The 27,635-nt window shown below is 47.8% G+C and overlaps 1 protein-coding gene across 1 annotated transcript; it reads right to left on the bottom strand.

The window, feature by feature from the left end:
- Positions 1 to 458: 458 nt before the first annotated feature.
- LOC104311963 (alpha-2-macroglobulin-like protein 1) lies at positions 459 to 26,804 on the bottom strand. Its single transcript, XM_069806744.1, has 36 exons — positions 25,953 to 26,804; positions 25,196 to 25,379; positions 23,990 to 24,152; positions 23,585 to 23,637; positions 22,656 to 22,673; positions 21,994 to 22,153; positions 21,299 to 21,383; positions 20,349 to 20,463; positions 19,899 to 20,013; positions 19,376 to 19,485; positions 18,729 to 18,896; positions 18,168 to 18,398; positions 17,721 to 17,784; positions 16,793 to 16,938; positions 15,650 to 15,799; positions 15,095 to 15,211; positions 13,775 to 13,922; positions 13,204 to 13,321; positions 11,679 to 11,904; positions 11,428 to 11,554; positions 11,034 to 11,155; positions 10,513 to 10,567; positions 9,737 to 9,820; positions 9,152 to 9,328; positions 8,900 to 8,981; positions 8,372 to 8,528; positions 8,100 to 8,174; positions 4,538 to 4,700; positions 3,675 to 3,892; positions 3,290 to 3,505; positions 2,660 to 2,784; positions 2,181 to 2,271; positions 1,703 to 1,771; positions 1,381 to 1,483; positions 1,247 to 1,288; positions 459 to 1,155 (listed from the first exon to the last, which is right to left on the bottom strand). The coding sequence occupies exons 1-35, from the start codon at positions 26,009 to 26,011 to the stop codon at positions 1,248 to 1,250; spliced, it is 4,335 nt and encodes a 1,444-aa protein (XP_069662845.1). The 5' UTR covers positions 26,012 to 26,804; the 3' UTR covers positions 459 to 1,155; position 1,247.
- Positions 26,805 to 27,635: the final 831 nt, after the last annotated feature.

Genomic DNA, 27,635 nt, shown 5'->3' with positions numbered 1-27,635 from the left:
GCTAATCTGAGAGATACACAGCAGGGTAGATTTACATCTATGTCAAGTGCAGAATCAGCCAAGACGTTATTGCTCAGCTACAGCTGTGTGCAATAGACAATGCTCAGTGGGATCAGCCACCATGCAGGGCTAGGAGTCCTCACCCCACACCGATGGCTGCATGACACTGCTGCAGGGGAATCCAGTGCTGGAAGAAATTAATGCCAGGCACACAGTTCAGATACACTCTATAAGAGTTTACTTCTGCTTTCTCCTCCAAGGTCATCCATCCTCTGTCACAGAGTCCAAACACACACCACAGTACCCAGATTTGTAATTTGTATTTTATTTTCATTCTTTTTACAAGCAAGAAAATCCCTGGATTAAAACAATCAGAATTAATCACACACCCCAAAGAATTCACCAGGAAATGGCTGTCAGGATGAGCAGGATGGCTTGGGCTGGGTTTAGTCCTGAAATGCAACTTGAGATTTGCCCCAACCCACCAAGAAGTGACTTTCCAGGTGATGCATGCCCCATCATACCAGAAGCAATAATGCAGCAGCCCTGCTGTCCCTAGGGCATCTTGCACTAGTGGGATCCCTGTGGGCTGAAACAGTGGACAGTAAGGGAGCAGAGCAAGTCCTTGAAGAAATGAGAGCAGGAAGAGGGAGTAACCCAGCCAGCAAATAATATGACCCAAATTACTAACTCTGGGATGCTAACAGCTAGGGAGCCCAGGCTCTCACTAAGGACTCTGAATGACAGCGTTTTTTCCGGTTTGATCTAGTGCCCTTGTTTTACCTCAGCCCCTCCTCAGAAAGAGGGACTCTCCATACGCAGAGTAAGCTCAAACTAGTACCATGAATTCTGCTTGCAAGTTCTTCTGGAACACTGCAAACCATCTATGAGCATTGTTACTCAGCTGGCAGGCAGACCCATGAACTATACCAGCCCAGACAGCCCTGCACAGAGTCCCAGAAAATGCGCACGACTAGTCCTGCACAGCATGGACACGTTAATCACTTCATGCCCAGCCTACAGGGCAATCCAGCAAAGACTACATTACAAAGTCCAGAAAACAGAGGGCAGAGACTAAAGTTCCCGGAGGCCTAGGGAGTTCCAGATACAGTCCTAGATGAAGGGAACATGCTGAATCAGAGATACACAGGGCTCCTATGGGACAGAGAGAGGTGGCTGAGCTGCAGAGGAAACATCACAAGGCTGCTAGGTCTGTACAGGCTCGGAGGAAGGGACTCACACCTACCTCAGATGCAGAAGACATTATAATCAGCCAGGGCCTGCTCCTCTGCAACAGGACAGGAGACAGCTAAGTTATCCTTGCACAGAGCCAAGTGCAAACACCCAGACAGCCCTGGCACCCCATGGTTCCACACTGACCTGGATGGTAGTAGTCATAGACCCTGACATGGCCTGGCTTCAGGTTGGTCACCCCAATCTCCTGCTCCAGATGCAGGACATATGTCTCAGACTTATGGCTCAGCTGGGGAAGAGGAGCAAATGACACTTCACTGATGAGCTGTTCTTTTTATTCCTCACCTAAATTTGATCCACCTGATAGGCAATAACAACTCCGTGGAGTGATAGGCAGGACTTCAAGATGAATCTTGAATATCCTGCTCTGCTAGCCCAGTTTTGGATTCTCCACACAATTCTGCCACTGCCCTCCATTCCTGCAGCTTCTCTAGTAGCACACGCGTACCTTGTCCAAGTAGAAGGCAACACCTCCTTGTGTTTTCTCAGTTCTTTTCACAGAGTGCCAATGCTGCAGCTAGGACAGGAGAGCAGAGGAAGCAATTTAGTTGGGTCTTTTGAAAAGCAGGTGTGAGGCATCCCAACAAGGTTTATCTAAGCTTGAGCAGGCAGGTTCTCATTCACTCACTTCCAAAATTATTTTGGGCTCTTACCCCTTCAGGGCCACTCAGCTCCTGCAAAACTCAAGGACAGGAACCTAGGCTACTTAGCTGTCAAGGATACGCTGAGCAAATCAGGCCAGAAGGATCACCATCCTCAAGGCACTAAGAGAGAGCCAACAGCATGTGTTCATGTTTCTTGTGGGGCAGATGGTGAGATTGCTCAAGAGGGAGACAGGCAAAACCTTCCTATGCAACCTCCCCCTCTCCTTGGGCATAGATGGTCCCACTGACACCACACCACCATCCTGATTCCAGGCTTCTTACAGACATCCTGGATTCTGGAGCCAGGACGAATCCAGACAGTAGGGACACCTCCACGATCACCATGTTGGAAGTGGATCTCTTCCCAGTGTACCTGGGGGAGAAAATAAAAAAGAGAGTCTCTCCCAGCTTCCCCTTCCCTCCACCACCTTACCCTGCGTGTAGGACCCTGAGCCAGGCAGCCCAGACAGGACCAGGGCAAAGGCAGCCACTGCTCCCTCTCGCAGAGGGCAGATGATGGCTACACTGCTCTGAGCATCCCCAGTCCGAGGTGACTATTTGCAGTCCTTTCCCTAGCATGAACCAAAGCCCTTAGAAACACTTCCCCATCCCCAGAGACACTCGTATCTTTCCTTCTCCATCTTCCATCTGGACCTTCTGCTGAAACTGCCTGGTGCTTCCATTGCGGCCAAGAAGCACCCCTCAGCTCTCCAGCCATGCCTGACTTTCCTTCCCAAGTGGGGCAATGTCTTTAGAGTCACCTGACATGGACGTAGACAGTAACAGAGTGTGTATCATCCTCGGTGCAATTGACTGGCTCGGTTTTCACTCGCAAGGCAAAGGATGTGGAGACCTGTGGGGAGGGTGTGTTGTACCTCAGCACCATCTGCAGGGAGAGACAAAAAGGCAGAATAAGACATGGATAATCGGTTCAATATCATCTATCATACCTTTTTTTCCACTGACTACTCTAATCCTCACGATATGGACCGCAGGCAGTGACTGGATAAACCACATACAGTGAGCACACTCATCCCAGCACCCAGGACACAGGTCACTCAAATTGGAAACCTTCCATGATCCTTCCAGCTGGGGGTCCTTCTCCTCACCCTTCCCCTTGAGACTGTGCAATTCAGGCACACAGCAGTGGGACCACTATACAACATTTCCATCCTCCAATACTCTGAGAGCCATGGAAGCATCACTGTCCTCACATTTGGATACATTCTGTCTCTGAGTCTCCTCCAGCACACAGATTTATTGCATTGGAAACAGGCTGAGATTAAAGCACAGTTAATGCACATTTCCTTGCATAGAGCTGCAACAGAGAGTTTTGGTTTTGATGTGATGATGAGCAGAGGGTTGTCACAGCAAGGTCCGTGGCAACATACCCGGGTAAAGACACAACAGCTGCCGTGGGCCTGCACTGAGAACTTGCCCGGGACTTCTGTCAGTGCCGCCTCCTGCACCAACAGCCGGTTCTGGTAGGAGACTTGGAACTTCCTCCCAAAGCCTCTCTGGGACCTCACCCTCACTTCTGCAAAGCCTTTCGTGCTGTATGTCAGTGCTGCATACTTAGCCAAGGCCTGCAAGGCGACTACTGTGTCCTGAAAAGGAAGAAACAATTACATTTGCAGCTCCAAGACCTAAAGACACTCGAACTCACCGTCCTGAGGACCTCTGTATACGAGGACTCCTCTCCTCAAAGCATTCGCATATATTGTGCAGGGGTTCTTCCTCAAGCAACATCCCCTTTCCCGGCCACGAGTTAGTTACCTGTGTTGAGGCAAACCCTCCATAGGCATTCTGCTGCCTGGTGAGCCAGGCCGTGATGCCAGAGGCTGTGGCGAGATCCAACGCTGTGACATTTGGCTTGGAGAGCAGGGCCAGGAGGACGTAGGCTGTCAACTCCACATCCACAGACAGTGGCTGCGACCAAGGGCTGGTGCTGGGTCTGGGCTTGGATGAGGTCTGGCTCCAGTGGATCTGCCCACCTGGGAAAGGAAGGGAGTAGATGACATTGAGGGATGTCAGGAAAGAAATCTTGAGGCCTAGGAGGCACAGTGGCTTGTGTCTGCAAAGACCATCGAGTAATACCTCTTGGCTGGGTCATCGCATCACTGGGTGAACTGCAATCCCATGTATTTTGCAATACCCAACACCCTGTATTACACACCAAGCTGATACACAAAAAATAATATGCCAATAATCTGCATACACATTACATCCCAGATGTCCAACTTCTCCATTGTCCTGTTTGCCAGGTCCTCTAGCTACCTGATACTAGCTAGGTACCCACAAGCCAGTCCTGGGGGTCAGGGACTAACAAGAAGAGGGCACCTTGCAAGCTTGCTTCCCTCTCTGGCACTCTGCAGTCCTGCATAAGAAAGCCCACTTCTCTCTGAGCCGAACCTCCACTTGGGGCACCAGAAAAGGGTGAGAGATTTGAAGGAAATCAGCACCCACACCACAGTAGTGCCAGCACATACCCTGCGTTCATAGACTGGCTGTCTAAAAACTCTCTTTGGTGAAGGACCTAGAGGGTGAGGCTACGGTCCTTCCAGGTTGCATGTAACCAAGGGCTCAGAAAGGTCACTCGTCCCTTCTCTACTGTTCACCTGGCACTGAGGTTCCCGTACCTGCTCTGATTGCCTTTCGATCAAGCTTATCAAGTAGTTCTTGCGTGCGTTGAGAGTCCTTAGCCAGGGCGAAGGTGTAGGCCAGCAGGGCCTGGGTGTAAGTGCTGACAGCTTTGGGAAGGGAAGGAGCGATGCAGCCCAGAGCCTTGCGCACCACTGTACTCTACAGAGAAGAGTTACATGGGTGTTGGTCACAGACAAACACACGAGGCAGGCAAACACTGAGACACAAGCAGAAGGATGCATTAGCATATGCCAGTACAGAAAACACCCCATACATTCACCCAGGTGTCTCTGTGCTCGAGCCTGCACTCTTCTATCACTGCAGCACCAGTAAGAAGTATCTCCAGCCCTTACTGCAAAGTGCTTGACAGACCCCCCTGAGCTGGTCATAGGTTTCAGCAGTGCTCTCTCAATGAAATGAACGCCCTTACCGCTGGAACAACACCACGACGTCTTACTTTCCAAGTCTGAACACAACAAGAGCAAAACCACACAATTGCAAATGCTTGCGCACAGCCTGCTGACCAAGATTACTGCGTTCAGTTCACCTCTGTGGTGCCTTACAAAGTCACTGGCATTTCCAGTTTCCCCTGAAACAGCAGTACTGCTGTTGGCAGGAGGCAGCAAACCCACTGGCCTCAGCAGCATTGTATTCCAGCATTCAGCTATGCTATTCCAAACACGAGCCAAAGGCTTGCAGTGGTTGCCTGTCCCATCTGTGCACCTACAGCACTTTGTGACTTCCCCTCTTGCAGTGGCCTCTTGATTAAGTACAGTAAGGATCACACAAGGGCTACATTTAAGATTTATTCTGACATGTGACATGCTCCTCACCTCTTTCCCTTCTAGGAAAGAGAAAAGGTAATGCCCGTGTCATCTTTGTGCTCTCTAGACAGTAGAATACTAGTGCTGGATGCAGTCATGAATTCTCAGAAATGCTCCTAGTATCTACTCATGGAGTATGAAAAGGTCCCAGGATCCAACTGCTGCTTTTTGGTTGCTTGTCTCTTGCTAAAGCCCAGCAGAAGCACTAAGCTAAGCTTCCATAATTTCAGTAAGACCTGCTTTTCTGTTTGCTGCTCTTAAATGTAATAACTGCAAGCACCACAGTAACCTTTCTATTCTGTAATTGAATAGAGCTAAGTAGGGATTACAGCAAGTTCATTAATTTGTTCAGAGGCTCCTTTATTATTATTCCTTTCCCTTCTTAAATCTCTCACTCTCCCAGAAAGTTAAAATGGAGGTGACAGCACTACTGCTTGTACAACTACCAAACTTCAAGTGAAAACACTTGACGTACCACCTGAGAAGTGTGGATGGTTATCATACATTTTAATACTTTGTCTAGGAACAGCATGACATATTATAACCCATCTGGCTCTGGTGTCTTCTGGTGAAACTAACACAAGAACTGAGGGTGCCACTGTACTGCAAGTGTTTTCACACTTAGTGTGCTCCTCTTGGTGTTGACAATAGCAGTCCTAAGTGCATACTGTACAGAAGCATTTAGCCTCCATGGGAGCAGTCATGCACAGGCTAAGAAACTGCTCCTCTACAACACGCCATTTGTTTCTCCAGTCAATATAAACAATCTGGTTTGTTCCAAGAGGTCAAATTCCAACACAGAGTGGGGGTAGAGAGCTGTTTGCCTCGATTTTTTTGTCATGCAAACCATGCTTTAATATTGGTTCATTCAGGACAGTGTAAAACATCCCTAACCTTTCCCTGCATTTTAACCCCTAACAACTTTCATGAGACTTTTAGATATGCTTGTAAGGGAAAGTAGGATCTGTTCTGAACATCAGTGCATAGCCCTTGTAGGACATCCTCAAACCCCTTCTCAGAATTTTGACCCGCAGTGAGCGTGTATTCTTTGTAAAAGCATTTATAACCACTCAAGGACACTCTTTTCCTGGGTGCTATGGCAAGCTTTGTTTCCCACTTCATCTACCCCCAGACCTACTCAGCAATTTCCTTCATTGGAGCTACGATAACTCTTCAAGACTTGTATTTTTACCTATTCATTGTTACTTCTGAGTGTCTTTCTTCATCCTGACAATTTGATCTAAAACCGATGGGTTAGGCATGTATGTTCAATTGAATAACTGTCTGGTTACTTTCACATCAACAAATCTGCTGCTGCAACAAAGCATTCCTCACTCCATGGACAATCTTCTGAGCTAACAGTACTGTTGCCATCTTCTCCGGAGCATGAGAAATTCCATAAGGTCTCCTACCTCGTGGTAGCCTAGATTTTCTATCACCACTCTCAGAGCACTAAGTAACCCTCTGTGGAACAGTGCCTTCCACTAGTCCATCATGCAAATTGCTTTGAAGTCCTGTTTGTCTCCCTTTCAGGATTTTACTCATGGATTTAGAGCACAACCTGGTTTCTTCTCAGTAACTCTTTGCTTTCCTTCCCAAATGACAAAACTGGTTCTTAGGACTGACAACAAATGCCTCACTTATTTTCCATCAGGATGAAGGGCCTTGTCCTTTTATTTCATTTCGCTGCAGAGCACAGCATGTGTCAAATATTTGTCATTCAGTTTCATGAAAAGCCTTCTCCAAAAAAAGTCAGCCAAAACTCAACAGTTCATAGAATTACCAAATGATAGAATAATTCAGACTGGGAGGGACCTCAGAAGGTCTCTAATCCAACCTCCTCTTCAAAGCAGGGTTAGCTATGAGATCAGACCAGGTTGCTCAGGGTTTTATCCAGTCAGGTCTTGAAAATGCCCATGGTGGAGACAACTAAACCTCGCTGGGCAACCTGTTCCAACACTTAATTGTCCTTATGGTGAAAAAAGGTGACCTAAAGGACATCTGTTGCCAGAAAGAAGGTTAATTTCCATGTGTCTCCCTTTTTTTCCTAAGCCCATTGCTTTCAGTTGCAATGAAAAGCACTGCTCTTTCACTTACTTTTCTTATTTCCAGAGAACTGTGCTTCTCAAAGTTTATAGCAATCACACTTCTCCATCAAGCTGATTATTTTTTTTTACTTGTCAGTACCACAGAGTCTAGTAATTAGTTATGATCCTTAGCACTTCCAAGAGTTCCCTCTTATTGTTATTACTTAGGTGTGCAATTCCAACTGCCCTACAGCGCTCCTTTCCCAGATTTCGATGTTTTGTGAAGCTAAAACATATTTAAAAATGTCATTATGTCTACTTACTTGACTGTAGGAACAGCTACACTCACCTCTTCTCTCTAACAACTCACCATCAGCTCTCAGCTGTGTAGGGGTAGCAAGGGGGTGGGAGGATGAAGAAGGGGGAGCAGGAATGAAAAGCCAAAGCCTGGGAGATGGGCATAGTATCTCACCACGAACTCCAATGGCTCCCAGTAGTCTAACCTCATCTTCTTCCCTGCCAGCGATGTCCTCCTCAAGGGATAGTTGAGGCTTTTCCTTGAGAAGTGATAAGTTCTTCCTCCCCCACCCTATTACTTTGTCCACAAGCCTGTCCAAGATGCTCTGTTTCCTGCCTCAGTGACACCACTAAGTTCTTCAGGATTCAGATCTTAAGGCAAGAGCATGGCAAAGAATCCCAGTATTTACCTCCGGTGTCTCTCCTGCCTCTAAGTATGCAGCAGTGATGTAGGCAGCCAAAGGGACTTCTCCATCCACACCTCCCTACAAAAAGCATAAACATCCAAAAAGCTGGGAAAGTTAATACACAAAGACCTGAAGCTTTTCAGCAAAGGTCCCACCTATCCCTGGCTTGCTCCCACGCAAGAAAGCAGAACACCACAGGGAAGTGAACTAAACAATTACCAGTACACTTGGCAAGAACTGCTTTGAGTTGTCCTTCAAGGTGCTCTGGCTCTTACCTTCATGGCTGTGTGGAAAAGTTGGCCCACATTTCTGAAGCAACCGTTGGGAAGCTGGTGGAACTCCAGCCAGGTGAGAGCAGCTTGGATGGTCCTGTTGTCCAGGAAAATGTATGGCTTGGCTTGGACAAAGCATTTAACCACAAATGCAGTCAGCCTGGTTGGGGAGAGAACAGAAAAAAAGGCATGAGGAAGGAAAGACAGAAGCAGAAAGAGATGGAGTGAATGAGACAGAGGGAAGAATGAGTGGAAAGGAAGAGTCTAAGCAGAAGTTGAGGAAAAAGAAAAAAAGTGGGAGCTTGCAACTGGTGGGTCTCTCCTCACCTGTTGTGCTATTCCTAATTTGCTGGTCCAAGGACAGTTCATCCCAAGGAGAGTTGCATACCCCTGGGGTACCCTAGCCCACAAAGCGTCTGGAACACTTTGGGTCCAACAGGACAGAAAGGATTCGATGCTGGAAGCAGAAAGCTGCCCACCTCCAGGCTGTCAGAGAGCAGGTAGACAGCAGGGAGAGAGCCCAGGGCTTACCAAGTATTACCATACTCATCCTTGGTACCAAATTCACTGTAGGAACCATCAGGGTGCTGATACTGCAGCTGTATCTGGTACCCTGGGAAGCAGGATAGGACATTAGTGCTCAAAACAGTATTTGCAGTGAAATCACTGTGAAGGGAATGGGGTGGTTGAGCGCTCCGGGTGGAAAGGAAATAGTCACCCAGAACTACTAGGGGGTTGGACACAGGGGAAGGCAGAGGAGCAAGGTGGGTCTGTTGTACTTGCCGTTGCGCAGGAATCCTGTTGCCCTCTCCTTGATCTCAGGGGTCAGCTGCCTCGTCTTCTCCAGGTACTGCAGCACATAGACAATGGGGGCAAACAGCACCATGTTCTGCTCCCCACAGCCGTGGGGCATCTGCACCAGGTGGTCCAGGTTCTGCAGTGCCATGCCCATGAGGTCACCTGGAACAGAGCATAGGCACCCTGACCACCTCCTGGACAGGAGGCTTGGGGAATCACCTCCTCCCACCTGTGATCCATTCCCAGCAGTGCACTAGGCAAGATGGCCCCAGCAGAGCAGTGGGGGGGCACCTCTGTCCAGCCAGCTTATCAGTTCCACTGTGCCCTCCATATGGACTCTACACATTCCCATCCTGGCAAGGGAAGCCTGTAAACAGAACATTCTCTCCCCTGCTGAGTGTTTTAGGTTATTGAGAATCAGAAAACACAGCCACATGCATGGGAAGAAGGTGGGAGCGGAGACTTGGAAACCTCAGAAAGGGTGTGGGGGGTTCTGAGTTTGAGCTTTCCTACAGCTAAATTCAAGAGATATGGGATTTGGAAAGGTACTATGATAGCTGAATTCCTTACCGGTGACCGAGATGATGGCTCTGACTGAACCTTCAACCACATTTAGAGGCAACATCAGGGACACAGACTCCTGTGCTGGATTCCCTGACAACAGTGGGGTAAGGTGTGTGGGGAGGACAAAGAGAAAGAGATTCTGATGAAAACAGCCTTTAAAGTCCCCCAAAACTGTTCAAGACTACTCCGTGCTAACACTCCATTTTTCTGTCACAGAGGTTGCGGATCACCTCAGAAACCTTGTCCCATTCCACCCTCAACTTCCTCCATCAACCTCATTGTGACTGTGCTATCCTAACAGCCTTCCTTCTAAAGAGGTTGGGAGGATTTTCTCCTGGAAACCCCTCTGTGGTCAAAGCCACTTGCTTTTCACTACATAAGTTGCTCCATCTCATTTCAGATTTCAGTTGCAGGCATGTCTTCTCAATGCACCTCGTGCTCTCAAAATCTGCTAATGGCCATGTCATACATCACAAAATTCAAGACAGGAACGGCAATCCTAAATCACGTCCTTCAGCCTCACCCTGTTCAGTAGTCTGGTTTTATGACCAGAGGTGAAAAAGGCCTCAAGCTGTCACATTAGTGTCAGGGATGTTGATGCTAAAAGATTGGACCTCCCCACATCCTCACCCAAGGGAACCTCTAGCTGGCACCACAATTAGAGTATGGTTCTGTAGCTTGGTCTTGTTGACAGAGAAAATATTTCAACAAGTAGAAAGACCCAGAAGGTGGTTAGGCAGGAAGGGGGGGATGAGCAGGGTGAAAGAAGAAAATCTCTCTACCTTTTTTGGGACACAGGATGGAGCTGTGAGCCTTTTCTACCAACACTCCCTCTGGCTGTTGGAGCACATGAAAGTAGCATTGTAATGAGCACACAGGAGAGAAACAGGATTACAAGTGGATTAGAAAGAGATACGGACAAAATCCTGGTTCAGGCTGGAGAGTCAGCTGGAGTAACATCACTATCACAAAAATGTAAATTATTGTCAATCATTTTCATTTCAGATAAGAAAACAGCACATATTTTCAGAATTTCATAACTTCTGAATGTCTGTGAAACTGATGCTGTAAGATTCAGCAGAGACCTCAGGAGCAAGGAGATAAAAGAGTGTACATATTTAAAGTGGAGGCTACCCCTCTACCTCTCACATCCATCAGCCCTCATGGCTGGGTCCAGCTCAGGCCCTGAGATTCTAGTTACACACCTTGAATATCAAGTGGTAACTTGCTATTAACCCCCACAAAATCTGGGAATTGCACACCACCCACTTTTAGGTCTAGGTAACAGAACAGCTTGTCTGACCCGGACTAGAAGGAGTTTGATGATCGTGTCTTTCTGTCCTTGGTTTGGGACAAATGGTATTTCTTCACCACAGCGCTCTTCAGTGGCCACAGCCTCTGTGCTGAGGGTGATGTTCATGAGCCCTGAAAATAACACACATTTAGGTGCATAAAACATCTTCTGAGGAAGCACTTCCCGTTAATACACGAGAAGTCACCTGTTGACAACAAAAAATTGGATCAGAGCCCTAAACGGTTCTGTACCTCCTGGCACAGCCTTGCAAGTAATCATGACCTTAGGATGAGTGCAAACAAGTACTCTCCAGTTAACAGGGCAAATAACTCCTCATTCCACATCAGCTCTTATCCCCACCTTGGTCCCATCCCTTCCAATCCCACCTCCCTGTTCTTCTCACCCAGTTGCTCAGCTGTGACACTCCACTGAAAGGTCTTAGCTTCTCCGGCACATAAGCAGCTGCTGTAGACACAGCCCTTGCATGGCTTCAGCTGGAAGTGTGCAAACTCCTCCAGGGTCACTTGGATCTGAAGGGGCAGCAGGGATGGCAGGTAGTAACAAGATAAACGTCACAGGCCACAGATTTTGGCCGTCTCCTAACACCCCCCCCATCCCCTGCTTTTATTGCAGGGCCTATCAGGGGTCACCTACCTTCATGCATCGCTGCAGGTAGTTGAAGACTGTGGCTTTCAAGATGAAGGTCTCACCCTGGATCACAGAAGATGGCAGTGTGAGCTCCACAAGAAAAGGCTTGAAAACAAGCAGACTGGAGGTTGGAGCAAGTCCAAAGCCATGGCGTCCTGTGCAGAACATCCCTGCTTTCCATTCTGTGATGGTGTCAGGCACAGTGACAGTGATGTTCTTGTTCCCACTGGGGCTGAGGAGAAGCAGACAGCAACAGAAGCATTTAACCGAATCTTGCTGCACGCCGCACCAGATGACCTGGTCTGCGCTCTTCTTCTCCAGTGCACCCCATCCCCTAACCTCAGACTAACCCCTAACCTCTGCTGAACTTGTAGCCCTTGTAGAGTTACAAGTAGGTCCTTGTAGAAGTAGGGACCACTGCCTCAGATGTTTACATCAACAGAACATTTTTGACAATAGGTTACATGGCTGCAAGATGCCGTCAATCACACTGAGTGCTTTTCTCAGACAGCGCCTGCCCTTTGCATATCTAAAAATGGTTTACAGATGTCAGCAGTTTTATTCTTCCTGGCCTAGGGATGGAGAACCAGACACCAGAAGAGCAACAGGATTGGCTCAGCATTAGTAGAACTTAGCAGAAGAGACAGATCCAGCCATTCACCTTCCTGTGAGACACTGACCGCTTAAATTCCAACACGAAGACAGGGCAGAGACTTGCCTTGTGCCCACATCACAACTTCTGAGAGCAGCAGACTGTTCTGTGGCTGCTACCACAGCAGACATAAAAACAGTCCTAGCTAAAGCCAGTGATATTATTTGACTCCAATAACTGGAGACATTCACTTTTTCCAGGCACATACGGGAAGGCAACACATACAACATAGACACCTTTGGCTGCTCAGATCAGGCTGGTGGACAAATGACATAGGAGATATCTGCTGGTGGGGGGTGAAGAGATGGATGTAGCTGGAAGGACAGTAGAGGTGGGAGAGGGCAGATGTGGGGACATCTAGCCTGAGCAGACTCCAGTCTCCAGACAAGAAATTCTTAAAAGTCAGAGACTGAAGATCTCCAAAATCTCCCTCAGCAGACCCTGGCTCCTCACTGAGCCTTTCTCACAAGTCACAACTCCCAGTCTTGTGAAGGACTTCTGTGGAGATCAGATTCCCCTGCATCCCAGGATACATCCTGCGCGCACAGTTTGGGAAATGCCGGCCCACGGGGCTACCACAAGCAGAGTGTAGGCAGTAAACCAAGCTGGTTTGCTGTACCACACCTGCTTTCCTATCTTCCCATGCCAGCCACCTCCCATGGATGGACAATACCTCTGTATGATCACCTAGCAGAGGAAAATGCATTAATGCAGACATCAGCTCCAATGAGAGAAACAGCCTGACTGGTATGAGCCCCATGACATATGTCCTTAGGCATCTGCCTCAGCCCCTCAGGATCTAAACTCAGTTGTATCTGCTGCCACTCCTGGTCACACTAAGCCACCCAGACTAGACCCCCCACTGCTCAGTTTACTCACCCCACAGAATACAAATCCCATATCCATGTTTTAGAGAAATGCTTGTGTACTTTCTCTTCAGCTGAAGAAAGAGATGAAAACATAGTGGGCTGATAGGTAGATGTTGACAGATGCTCTGCTGGAAATAACAAAGACCCAGTCACCACAGGGTCCTCAGGCCCTGGTTTAGAGCCGAGGACCTCCAGCCCAGCTCAGGCTGCAGGTCATCCAGTAAGCTCTTGGGAAACACAGCACTGGAACAAAAGGTGCCATCCCATATTTTTAAATCTCTTGCCTCATTTGAAATGACAGAGGTGCTTTGGGCCTTACTTGCATTTGTAGGCACCATGGGAAGGACAACCGTTCCCTCACCTCAGAGACAAGACCTGGGTTCCAGACAGCTCACTAACATCTCACAGGTAGCCTCATTTCAGGCAGCCTCACACTAGCATGACAACAGGTTCAGGGCCAGGGAATGCTATTTCTCCATTTGCAATTACAGCAAGTGCTGCCTCTTAGCTCAAATCCAGGGCTGCTTTCACCCGAAAGACTAAGCATCCCATGTAAGAAGAAACAGTTGGCAAATGCTTACTGTTATATGCTTTATGGGGCTGGGCAAACATGAACAAGGGCCTGGAAGTAAACACTCCTGTTTCCTGCAGCATAGTTGTCAATGGAGTGGTTGGACACACTCTGGGTCTCCTGATATTGGTGTTGGACATAATTTTCAACCCCATTTCCTGTAGGAAGAAAAGAACTGATGCACCAGAAGCTTCTCCTCTCCTCTCTGTCCTCTACCCTGTGCCTTCTTGTCCCCTCATGCAGTGGTGACTTGGCTGTCCTCTGGCTTGGCAAAGTATTCTCTTGCTTCATTTTAAGCAAGAGAATACTTTTTATCATCTCTTGCTGATCTTCATTCAGATCCTCAGCAATGGGCAAACAAGGTCTTCTGAGCAAATTCATCTGGCCTAAGTCAGCCAAATTTATTCTTTTTCAAACACTTGGTCATTTAGGTAATATGCCTTCTCAGCCTGCAGAGTGCAATTGCTCATGCTATGGAAATTAAACAAACTATGTGAAATCAAATTCAAGTAACCAATAATCCTTGGCTTCCTGAATCACACAACCAAAGTGCAGAAACCGCATGTCCTGGGTTTGGGTAGGATAGAATTAATTTTCTTTCTAGTAGCTGGTACAGTGTTATGGTTTGGATTTAGTATGAGAATAGTGTTGATGACACACTGATGTTTTCAGTTGTTGTCATGTAGTGTTTATACTAAGCCAAGGATTTGTCAGCTTCTCATGCCCAGCCAGCGAGAAAGCTGGAGGAGCACAAGAAGTTGGGAGGGGACACAGCCAGGACAGCTGACCCCAACTGGCCAAAGGGATATTCCATACCATATGATGTCATGCCCAGTATATAAACTGGGGGGAGTTGGCATGGGGTGGGGCAGATTGCTGCTCAGGAACTAACTGGGCATCAGTCAGTGAATGGTGAGCAATTGCATTGTGCATCACTTGTTTTGTATATTCCAATTCTTTTATCATCATGATTGTCATTTTATTATCATTATTATTTTCTTCCTTTCTGTCCTATTAAACTGTGTTTATCTCAACGCACAAGTTTTACTCCCCTCACCCCCAAATTCTCTCCTCCATCCCACGGCGGGGGGGGCGGGGGGGGCGGGGAAATGTGAGCAAGTGGCTGCTGGGGTTAAACCATGACACCAAACAACAATTTCTTCTTGGTCAACATTTCAAGTCGCTTATTCAAATAACAAGTGAGTTACAAGGGCCTAAACTGGACCTGCTCCCTTTACTGTCTGTAACGACATTCCTAAGATACTGGTAAGTCAGGAGGCCACACTTCCCTCCATGAGTTATCCCAACCCACCAAATCAACCATTTTTACCCTGAATGCTGTAAACACATCAGGCTCATCAGAATTTGGGAACCTGCAAGAATTATCATCTTCAGACACTTGGCGAGGATACCCGGAGTTATAAACAGATGGGAACAGCCCATAGATCTGAGAAAGCAAGAAAAGGCAAAAAAAAAAATCAGCATGAAAAAAAACCCCTGGCATTCCTTTCCTGTCATACATCCAAGGTCTGTTTGAATCGCTCCTGGCTACTGTGCATGAACGCATGCCAGAAAGCCCAGGCTCACTGTCACTCTTCCCTGGCTCTCCTCTCACAGAGCCAGCACAACCCACTGAACTGAACACAAGACACAACAACAGACGCTGATTGACCACTGGCACACTGAGTGATGTTCAACTTCTTCCTTAACGCATGCCCCCTAATCCTTACCCATGCCACACTGAGAGCACTGCTGACCCCTCCGGGCAGTGCTTTGAGTTCCTTGGGAGATAAGCTCTGCACAGATGCCACAGCCTGTCTGTCTCCCTCCCTCCCTCTTCACATCACTACAAGGGAAGGGAAGAAGTGGGAGCAGGCTCACTCACAAAGGAGCTGCTGAGCTCTTTTCCTGGCTTCAGCAAAAGGACGCTCCGATCCACAGCCCAGACAGCACACATGGACCCAGGAGCTGCCAGCAGGTTGAGACCAACCTCTGAATCGGGAAGAGTCTCCGGTGTCGAGAAGCCCAGCTCCACCTGGATGGGAAGAACGCAGGCAATACCTGAGTGACGTTGCTGCTCCTGGACACCCTACCACCTCCTGAGCAGGGAAGGGACCTACGTGAAGAGAGTTTCCAAGGACTTGCCTTGGATGGAAACCTGAGGAATCTCCCAAAGACCCCCAGAAGGTATTTTAAAAAACATCCCGTTGAGGTTGTAACAGGAAAGATGCCAGAAGGGGAACCATCAGTGTGCACAGCTCACAGAACTGGAGACATTCCTGTGTCAGAACACAGCCTGCTTTTTACCCAGCAAACCAGCCAGCCACGATCACACACCTCACACAGCTGTCTTTCTGCTCCTTTTGGAGCCCCAGATCAAAAATAAGCCTAGTCCTTATCTCTAGGCTCTTTGCAGGGTTGGTCTCAAGTTTCCTGAAGCACCTCTTCTTCTTGTCTGAATCTGACTGTCCGTGGGAGATAAGCAGCTGTGGAACAGGGGTAATGCCAGGCCCCAGAAGTTCATCTTTGGAGTGCAAGACACAACCAAGAAAGCAGGATTCCCATGGATGTCACGGACCACAAGCACTCAGCCCCTTCTAGACAGCCAGTAAAAATCCACTTGTTCCATCAGCCGCTTTCAGCTGTCTTCCCAACACCACATACTAACAAGTCTAAGTGTCTGCTGCAGCAGCAGAGCAGCCTTGAGCTCTCCTGGGAATCACACTAATAATCTGTGCTGGGCTGCGATCCTACTGGGTTGCAGTTGCTATGCCAGCCTATGGAGATAGACACGGTAATTCTCTGCCTTTCCCAAACACTGCAGCAGCCCCCACAATGCTCAGCACATACTTGCTCCATGTATCATAGCACACTTCACCATTCACGTACTGCAGTTCACATGACAGCATCCCACACAGTATCAACCACACACAGCTACGCATATTATGTATTCCTCAGTCTCTTCTTTCATTGCAGCAGACAGATACACTCCCACACATTTAGTCATGGCCTCAGACACAAATCCTACCTTATTTCTGAAACACATGGAGACACTGAAGATGGCAGAATCAGCGATGATTTTTCCATTAGGGAAGATAACATAAACAACAAGCCTTGGAGCTGGGGCATAGATCGAGCTGAAGGTAAGAGGGATGGAGAAGAAGCCTTTCAGCACTGGATGGAGGAGAGAGGAAAGAAGAGAAAGTAGATTTGGTAGTGAAAATGGACTCTGATCAGCTTTTGCCATCCTGCATGTGCCTGTTTAATTCCTTTTCTCAAGTCTTTCAGGACCAAGGAGATTTCTGGAGACCACTGAACAATCAGCACATCTCTGGATCTGGTATTCATGACCAGCAAAAGACTCCTCCCGGTTCTGTTCATTGCCTCAAGGAGATGAAACAGCTCTTTGGAGTTCAAGCTTAGCTCCACCAAGAGCGAGAGTCTCAGATAGCTTTCAAAGCCTCCTGTCACTGAACATCTCCCATCCCATCACCAACAAAGCGGTGACCTTTGTCCTAAAGCACTTATAATTTAAGTTTTAAAAAAAGAGCTGGAGAAGTAGACAACAGTGAGTCAACGCCCATTAAAATTACAAGCTGTGGCATCCTAACTACTCAGATTATTTGTAGACACAACTGCAAATTAAAGCAGGAGAGTTTTGATAGAGGGTAAGGCTATAGCTTCATGCCACTTGCAGGGGCAGCAAAAGGAGACTTTGAAAATTAAGACAACAGAGGATGACCCTATGGGCTGGGAAATGCAGAGTACTGTTATCTTGGTAACAAGCAGGAAGGTAAAGGAAGCATGAAAGCTGGAAAGACTTACTGCTCTGATGCAACAGAAAAGTGGCGAGCCAGCTCTAAATTGCAAAGAGGCTTATGCCACATATCCAAATAAGATGGGATGCCACAGACCACCAAGTGCTTGCTAGACACAAAACAGGGGAGTGCACTTACTTCTTGGCAGCCCAACCCAAACAGTCTTCTGACCTGCATGGACTATCCCTCTTTTCCCTGCGACCTAGGGAAGAATACAGAAAGGGAAGGGAATGCCCGTCACATAGTCTTTGAGATCACTACACAGATCAAAGTAACCCTGAAATGGGAGATTAAATGGGGGCTGGGGGAGGGATATAAGCTTTACTCACTCTCAGGTAGTAGGGAGAGCTCAAGGGAGGACATATAAGACCAAGACCTGCCCTGCACCGAGCCCCAAAAAAAAGTGCTGCCTTTCTTGCAGTTACTGCAGCCCCAGGATCGAAACCAGGATCCAGCCCCATGATGGCTGGATGAGCTACCTGTCCCGGGCTGAGCCAAATCTATCAAATACCAGGCTTGACTCTGTAGGAGATGCTGATCTTGTGCCTTCAGCCATCACCCACTAGCGTTTCCCCAGAAACTCACAAAATAGGAGAAAATGACACGCTTGGGCCCATGTTCCAGGTCCTCCTGATAAATTCTGAAGTCCACCTGGACAGCTTGCTTTTTACCACAGGGCATTGTTTCCGGCACACGGACAATAGAGACAAAACTCCTGCTGGTGCTGTAGAATGGACGTATGAAGTAAGAGGCTCGCTGGTAACTCAAATCAACTGTCCCAGGCTCTCTACCCAAATCTTGATGCAGTACACTTGCCTGGTGAGACGAAAAAAAAAAAAAAAACCCAAAGAGTTAATTTCTCTAGTTACGCAAGTCAGCTGCAAATCACCCTAGCTGTGGCTTGGTGAGAAGCTCAGATCAGGTCTGAGCAACACCATAGCACAGGTCTGTGTGTGGAGAGTTCATGAGGAAAGCAACTGGGATCCAGAGAATAAGGTCTCAGAGGGAGCCAAGATCCAGAACATGCTGAGGTGTTTCAGGTTTGAATTACTGTCCTTCACGAACAAGGGAGATGTCTGCGGGGCAGTAAATAGCTCTGAGATGCATGCATACCCCTGCTAAGAAGACAGACCCTTCCTCACTTACCTCCAGGGAGGCTGAGGTGCTGTTCCAAGTAGTTGTGTTCAGGCTAAATGAAGCTGTCCCAGAGTCCCCAGTGATGTACTTTTGCTTAAATTGCCGTTCACCGCAACGTACTACAAGGAGGACTTTTTTGTGCTTCAGTGCCTTGCCTTGGTAGTTGATGACTTTAATCTGAGAATATCGTGGTAAGCAAGAAAAGAGTAGAAAAGTCTAATCAGCTGACAGAATCTCCTGTTTCTGCAAGTAAGGAGCAGCATTTCCAAAGACAGCAAGGTCACCCTTTCAGTCACTAACAATATTATCAACACTACTACTAGTCACCTCCTATTATCATTTGCACCACTGTGTTCATTCACCCCCATGCTCTCTAACCCTTCACAGCAGAAGGTCTCCTGGCTGCTGAAATTCCAAATGTTCGGGTTTGCACCCCACATATGGATCCCCATAGCTGCTGCTACTGAAGCGTTTTTTGGCAAATGGCATTCTTGGGTGTTATTCTCACTTCTGACAATTCAAGTTTTGTCTCTGGGATGCATTCATGCCCTCCCAAGCCCCTGGCTGGAGGTGAGGTCAGAAAAGACGCTAGGTAAGAGTCGCTGTGAAGGCATTGCTCACGCTCTCCCCTCCAAAGGACTGTAACTGGGAATTACCTTCCCCCTGTACATCTCTCCAGTGTGGTAGTAAGGATTCACATCATCAAACAAGGCCATCCCGCCAATCTTGGAGATGAGTAATTTGTGGGAAGCATTGACGTGTATCTCTGAATGAAAGCAGCGAGACAGAAACGTAAGGGAGGGAGCAAGGAAGCCAAGCATGCCTCAGCAACTTCCCTGCAGAGTGACCCACTGGTAATACTGGTGCACACGTTCAGCTGCATTTCATACCAGGGAGACGATCTGCCCAGGGCTCTGGGTATCTAGTCTCCCTCCCACTTACTTCTAGCCCTTAGAGAGGTCCCTCAGCTTCACCATCTGAGACAGCAGGCACTGAGAGTGAGTGTGTCATGCCATCAGAACCGCTGGCTCTGTCTCTACCTGTGAGGTTAGATGGCAGGCCCCAACGGGCTCAGAAAGCTCAGAGCCCTTGCTAGCCTGAAAGTCTCCAGTGCTGTTGGTAAGATTCGTGCATCTTCACATGCCTCTTCCCAGGCACCGGAGATGTTTCCAGAGTTACCTGTGCCATCCTCCACCAGCGAGGCCTCTGCAACTATGCTGTCCTGATAGTACCGAAAGTCTCGACTGAAGGAGGACAGACTCACATTTGTGAAGAAGCAACCCGTCTCATCTGTCTGAAAGTACAGAGAGAGGAAACAAGGTCTGAGCAAGGCACTTACATTAGAAGTTACCCAAATGGCACAGAAACAGCAGTGCAAAACCCCTGCTCTCAGGGAGCTTGCCTTTTGACATAGCAGTCCAGAATGTGGAGCAGGCACGTGACACACGTCCAGTCATAGTCACAGTCACAGTTACTAAGAGGCAGCACCAGTAGACCACTGGCCAAGGAGCCAGAACCATGGGGTAACATCACTATTATTTCAGCTAAAGCCTTCAGCAGCCTTGCCTTACCCCTGGAGCTGAGCACAGATGTCTCCGAACACAGCTCAGCTCCTGCTAAGCATCTCACCTGGTTGTTGAATTCCTGGCAGAGGTCAGGTTTCGAAGCACTGGGCAGGAACGGGGCTATCTTCTGACAAAGGCTCACATGAACCATCCCCTGGACACCCTTCCCATAGGTGTATCTGTTTTGGGGGAGCAGGGGAAAGAAGAGACAGTCACACACAGTGAGAGAACACAGGGCTTGCTTTGCATCGCCCCAGAGACCACTTATTCACGGATATTCACAATATAGCACAAGAGTGGCAGCCACACAGCAGGCCCAGGAGCCCTGACCCAGTAAGCAGGGTCAGGCTGGGGCACTGCAGTGATGGGAGATGGAGGGCCCTGTGATATAATTAGTGCCAAACTAATCTATTCTGGGAAATCAGTGTTGTAGGTGCTGACTCAGCACAGAGCTCTGCACTTTACATCAGCCTCACCGGCAATAACCCCATGATATGCTGAAGGCACGCACCATCTTATGAGCAGAAGCATGGACAACTAAGAAAATGCCTTTCATTAAGAAAGCACCTTTACATGAGACTGTTAACCCTAGCGCTGTCCTTGGACTGTACCTGGGGAGATTCCTTTTTGCCTCTCTCTAGTTTCCTCTAGAGCATAACCTGGAAAAGCTTCCTTTCATTTCCCGTGAGTTTGTTCTGCAATGAGATGAACACCAAACATCTGCCATGTTCTGCCCCACAAATGCCTGCTTGTCAAAGGGTAGGTTGTTCCCCCAGGTTTTGTGTGTAGAGACTTGTGGAGTGTTTTTAGAAAAAGGGCATTAGAGTACCAGAAGAATAGCTATAGGAATTTTTTGAGTTGCATCAGGGTGCAAACAACTGCCATGGAAGATTCTGGCCTCCTGTAACTGAAGGGTAAATAAATTTCCCTAGAGCTCCTCATGATTACCTAGCCACCTTGTGCTCATCAGGCCAGAAATTAACACAGGGCCATGACTCCAAGCAAAATCCTCACCTGCCACATACCCGGAGCAGGAAGGTTTTATCTAGCACATAAATCTGATTTGGCACCTCAAAGATCACTTCAAATTTTGGCAGCACTGGAAGAAAAAAACAGAGAACAGTAGGAAACACTGGCCAGGGACAGCCTTTCCAGAGAATCAACATGAAGATAGACTATGGTGGAATAAGTGCCAGGAAACGGAGAAGGAAGGCGGTAAGAAGGGGAAAGGGAAGATTTCCATTGTTGCTTTAACAGATTTGTGTGTAGTCCCTGGTTGATTGCTCCTTCCCATACTAAAACCCAAACGCATCCACGTCCCTGCACTTCTGACAGCTATTTGCACTGAGAGAAGACTAAACTCCCAACACAGTTAATTAGGGGATGAAAGAGAAGTAGGATGGCACTGGACTTCATGCTCTCTGGAAAAGCCCATCCTAAATGACCTTTTTCTGTCTGATGCAGAGACCTGCGGGAATCGGGTCTCAGTGTCAAAGGTCTGGAGCTATGCACAACATCCCTCCCACACACCGACCCAAGGTCCCAAAGTGGTCTCTCTCCTGAACCTCAGCTCAGATCCTTTTCTGTGACAGATGCTATTACTTTTCCAAGGATCCCAGGATGGTTATCATGGAATAAACACCCAGCTTCCTGGATCAAGAGTGCAAGGTCCTCTGTGCAACTCAGACATATCCCCCACATGCTCATACCATACTCCTCAACGGAGAAGCTGCCATACGCTTTTGCATTGGTTACGTTGATGACGTATGTCCCCAGCAGAGGCTCATCACTTAGCTGGAAAGACAGATCTGCAATGCCGTCTTGGGGGACCACATTCAGCCACTGCTCTATCTGGTTGTTCTTAGGGTCCTACACCCACAAGAGAGGAGAAACAGTTGTTCCAGCATCAAACTGATCCACACCCCATAGAAATCGAGCTTCAGGATTTCAGTGCTGCAGACTACCAGGTTCTACAGCTAAGGAATGAGGTTTGGTATAGGCTAGTTAAGAAATTTTGAAGACAATACAATGCTGAGATTCTGCTCCCAGCATCTGAGTCTCCTTCTATCCTTCTCTAAATTCTGATCTCAAGCAAAGATCCTTCACAGTTCTAACCATTTTTGTAAAGGTCTAAGTTGATCTGTCTATACTCCTGCAAGTCTAGAACAACTCAGTTTTCTACTGAAGTAACTGGGAGCATAACCTCAAGTGCATAAAACAGAAGCCATAGGGAGTATGTTAGTTTAAGAAATCTTGAAGTTCTACCATTCCACTCACAGGTCTGTAAAATCTACCAGGAAATGAATATGAATAACCCAGTGAAATGGCTGCCATCAACATTACTGTAACACTACGTTTCAGCATCACTCACCTGAAGAAACAGGGAAATCTGGAGAGGGGAAAAAAAGCAAAAACATTAAAAGACAGAAATGCATGCCAGCAACACACACAAGGTACGTCAGATGCAGAGCCTTCTCTGAAGGATGCACAACTAGTGACTTGGAAATTTAGAGCACTGACAACAATATAAAGTAAAACAAACATCACCAAAAAGGAGAACTACCAGGTGGGTCCATTAAAGTAAGGTCTTGGAGAAAGGGAAAGGAAAAGCCAGTCTGGAGGTCACACAGCATTCGCTAATGACTCTGTGGCAGAGCCCTCCATCAGGAAAACTCACTAGCCAAACAGACCTAGCTCTGGCTCAGCTGTAGTCCTAAGGGGGTTACAGAGGTATAGGATCACACAGTTTGGAAGGAACTTCTGGAGGTTGTCTAGTCCAACACCCTGCTGAAGCATGTCTTCTTAGAGCAGATTGCTCATAGCCTTCTCCAGCTGAGTTTTAAATATCTCAGAGGATGAAAATGCCTTCTCTGGGTACGTTTCAGTATCTGATCATTGTTGCAATGAAAAAGTTTTTCCTAATGTCTAATCAGCATTTCCCACGTTCCAACTTGTAGGAGCCAGATTAAGAGCACTCCTCCCCACCACACCCCCAGGAGAACCTGACTTGCAAACTACTCACTCCCCATACGACACCATTGCATCAGGAATCAGTATGTCCCATGCTTGTGCTCGCACGACCATTTTACCAAGACAAGCAAGAGACATGTACACCTCTGCCATCTTCCTGAGTTAATAGCTTCTACTTGAGTTACTATTCTTCTCTGGACACTCACCAAGCCTGGCCCAGGGACAAACGTGGAAAAATTGGAGCTTTGGCAGATGAGCAGGGTAGAAAGGAAGTAGGATCCATGCATGGAACAAGGCAGCCTTTTCCACAGCCCCCCAGGGATGGCTTACCGAATCGTTGAGTGCTACGAATTCCTCATCCAGAGTCACAATGCGAAATTTCACTGAAGGCAAGGAATCAGGGAATATTTTTATCAGATCTCAGTCCCTCCCTACAGACCCCTGCTCTATCTGTTTCCCCAGCTGCTATCTCCATTTTATACACATTTGTGATAACAACTGACAGAGACATTCCCACGTGTAAGATACCATGGACAATGACCTACTGCCTCCTGCAACTTCACACTCACCACAACCTGGACATTACAGCCACTGAAAACATCACATCAACAAGACACGTTGTCTCAAAGCCTTCTGCTAGGGCTGGCCATGAATTTCAGGCAATTGCAGGCTTTCCATACGGTGTTACCAGCGGAAAGCCTAGGGCCCACAGTTGCTCCCGTTTGCAGTTCTCACCCGTCTGCCCTGGTTGATAGATGGGCTTGTCTGTCTGGATGAAGGTGCCACTGCTGGCCTTGCGGATCAGGACCTTTTTCTTCTCCTCCGTACTGACCCCTTTGCCTGTGATGATCAGTTTGACAGTGGCAATCTCCTCTGTGCCATTAGCCGGAGGTGCAACCTATACAGAGAGAGGAGAGCATGCAGCCCCTAGGTAATCTTCTGGGGACCCTGAGCAGGAATTGAGAGTAAAGTGGAAGAACCAACCAGTTCCCCTCCACCTGTCCCAGGACATCCCCTCCAATATCTGGATCCAGATCCCATCCAGATCTCACTCAGTCCCACATGACAGTGGGAGACCCTGCATGTCACAGAATTTGTCCTTTTTCCCACTGGTTAAGGAATTTTTGCCTCTGGTGACAAGCAGGTGCCTGACACCTGAGTCTTCAGACTTGGTCAGGAAGATGGGCAGATGCCAGAAAGGCAGGATATGGTAGCAGAGGATCAAAGGAAAGACTGACCTGTAGCACAGCCTCAAATGCTAGACCTTCAGAACTACCCAGCATGTACAAGTAAGAAATCCAGGTTAGAAAAGACAACCAGAGGGTCTTCCTGACTCCAGCAGCCAAAGACCCCAGGAGCCTCAGCACAGAATATACTATATACTAGAAGGGATACTGTTAAGGCATGTCTGCCTTATCCTCGATCTAAGTTCTCACCAACAACTAATCAATTCTAAGATGCTGTTTAAAACTAACAAGCACACCCATTTCCGTTGAACTGCTCTTCAATAGCTCCTAAGAGCTGAGTTGCTGCCTGATTTCACGTCCTACAGAAACTGCAGCATGTCATACAAATCACCATCTCCCCAGGCTTTAGCTGTGGAGCTGCACAAGTCCTTCAGAGAAGAGCTAAAGCTGCTTCATCTGGTCTGGGATGGAAGAGAAGGAACCAGGTGGGGGGTTCTTATGTATCCAGAAGTGCAGTAGATTTTAACAAATGTAACTTCAATTTAAAAATTAGATTCAGAAGGGGAATTCAGTGTGGACCAACAGATACTGTGCTGGGCTACACATCCCTAGGCACCACCCACTTCACTTCCTAGCAGGCTCAATCCAAGGCAAAGCAGACCCTGTGCATGTAATCCCTGCTTAGGGAGTAACACAAGGGATTTACAGTTCCTGAAGTGAAAATCAGTGATGGCATTTGCTTAGGGTGGCTCACCCAGAACTTAGTGCACATGAAAGTCTTCTCCTTCTGGATGGTTTCTTGCACTAAGAGATCACGTCCTGCAGCACGCTCCAGGACCAGATTCACTTGAAGCTTTGCTTCATAACAGGTGATATGGAGGCAGGCAACTTGGGTGGATGGGTAGCGGAGATCCGCAGGTATGACCACCAGGTAATGTCTGGGTCAGGGGAAAGAAGACAGAGGTGGCATCAGGCTGAAAGCTCAGAAATGCAAAAGAGCTTCCTTGCAGCAGCCCACTACTGCAGAATTCCTCAGCAATGTGCTATGGCTGTAGTCAATGTTCAAAAGCAACAGTGAAACCAGAAGAGTGATTGCTTCACTTGACAAATAGCTTCTGCTTGAGTAGCTTAAGTACAGCCCTAAAATCTTTTTCAGACTCCTTACACCAGTCATCTCCTGAACTCCCCAAAACCATCCCTTGCAGTCTTCAGAAGAAATGGCCTCATAACTTTGCAGTCTAGACACCAGTGATTTGATCAGGCATGGCAACTGGAGAAGCAAACATCCCTAGGCCTAAGGTCTGTCTTGGAAACCCCCCCAAAAAGGTGGCTTGTATTTTAACTCACAAAAGTCAATCTAATGCATGGGAGGCAAGGTAAACGACTCAGCTACCCTTTGGGGTGATCTGATAGAGTAGGAAGCAGGAGAGCTGACGGCATGGAATGTGGTCCATCTACCTAGACCGATGCATTAATGAAAGAGACTGAAACAGAAGTTCAGCATCACTCACAGTTGGTGAGAAGCAGCTGCAACGTGGAACAGAAGGCTCAGGAGGACAGCTATCCTCATCCTGGGGTCTCTTGCTGCCCAGTCTCCAATGGCCGTCTTCCTCCGAAATCACTGAGCCTGTTTTTAGGGGGCAATTTCTTTCTAGCACAGCCTAAATGAAGTGGTGGGATGAAGGGAGGAGCCAGCCCCTCCCCACCTCTTCCTCTCTCCTGACATTATACTCAGGCAGCAGTAGCGATGGGGGTACTGTGCCAAGTACCCCTTAGCCAATAGCAGCCACGCTGGCTGCCGTCCACCAGTTCAGAACATCCCCTCCTGCGAGGCTGCCATGGAGACATCTGACCAAATGGACTTTTCGTGGAAGAAAAAAAAAAAAAGAAAGAAAAAAAAAACCAACCAGAGAGAACTTTGCTGACCAGTGACCCAGGCCAGGTCCTGATCACTTGTCACTTGCGTCCCTTTGTTTCAGCTGGAGATGGATTGCTGCTGCCCAGCCAGCAGCAGGAGCTCACCCCAGCACGCAGCAGGCAGTGTTGTCACTCAGGACAGAGGCTCAATAGCTCTGGATCAGATTATGTGGATGTGGAGCTCCTTAGGCCGTTTGGCTTGAGAATGGGAGCAAATCCTTGCCTGTGCACAGGGAAGCACTGCAGAAACACTACCACCAGCCAGCAACCAGTAATGAGCTAATGACTTTGCCTTTTCCTTCCCTGCATATAATGAGGGAAATGGAAATATATACTGGCCATCAGAAGTCTCCAACAGCTCCCAGAAACACCCTTTTGCAAGGAGGGGGCCTCAGGAACTGGTTCCTGTTCCGCATTGCTCATGTCTGGGCCTGAAAGGTCTAGGATATAGGGATACAGCCTTTTGGTTCCATTTTAGAACCTGAGGGTCAGGTTAAAACCCACAAATTAAACATACAGGACACTTTCTAGCACTGATGACAACCTGTACGGAAGGGCAGACAATCGTGCTGTTTAACCAGCCTGGCCTCTGGAAGAGCACAGGCACCAAGTAAACTGCCTGTTGTGAGCAGTACACAGATTGCATTAACTCACAAACTACATCCGAGACTTGGGTGAGACAGTGTTAGTTAGCCGAGGCTGAAATGTGCCAGGGACTGTCCTTCTAATATAGACAGCTACGGTTCTGTGCCTGGAAATATTTCCCAGTGCTCTTTAGTAGCGCTGATGCAGCCTAAGCCTTCCATATCTGGGTCCCAACATAGTGTCACTCAAGCAGGCAGTTGGGATCTCTCTGTCTGGCAAAACCAGGTTCCAGGATCCCTAGAAATTTCCAGCTAACTTGGGATCCCTGTTCCCAATGCTCTCTATACTCTCCTTCCAGCTGAAGCTGGGAAGACTGATCTCCATTCTACCTCTATCACTGGGCCACTCTAGAACAAGCATGCATCGTGCTGGCTATACATTATGCACAGGAGCTGTTAGTGTTCGCACTGCCTTTGTCTCAAGTGAACATTTCACTGCTCAACTGATTGAGATAACTGGCCAAAGGCCAAATATCCCAACTGATTTCAGAAATCAGCTTTGAGTTGGTCTAAATCAGTGCTAGGCTCCTAAGTAAGGAAGACTGGACACTTTATTTTGATGGACACATTCTCCCCATTCTTGTCTCTTTGTGAAGGAAGGTCATGTTACTGAGAATGGCAGACGAACTTAGA

This window comes from Haliaeetus albicilla, chromosome 19 (assembly GCF_947461875.1).
Source record: "Haliaeetus albicilla chromosome 19, bHalAlb1.1, whole genome shotgun sequence".
Lineage (NCBI taxonomy): Eukaryota > Metazoa > Chordata > Aves > Accipitriformes > Accipitridae > Haliaeetus > Haliaeetus albicilla.
Note: the sequence above shows the minus strand (reverse complement) of the source record. Positions and strands in the feature narration are given on the sequence as shown.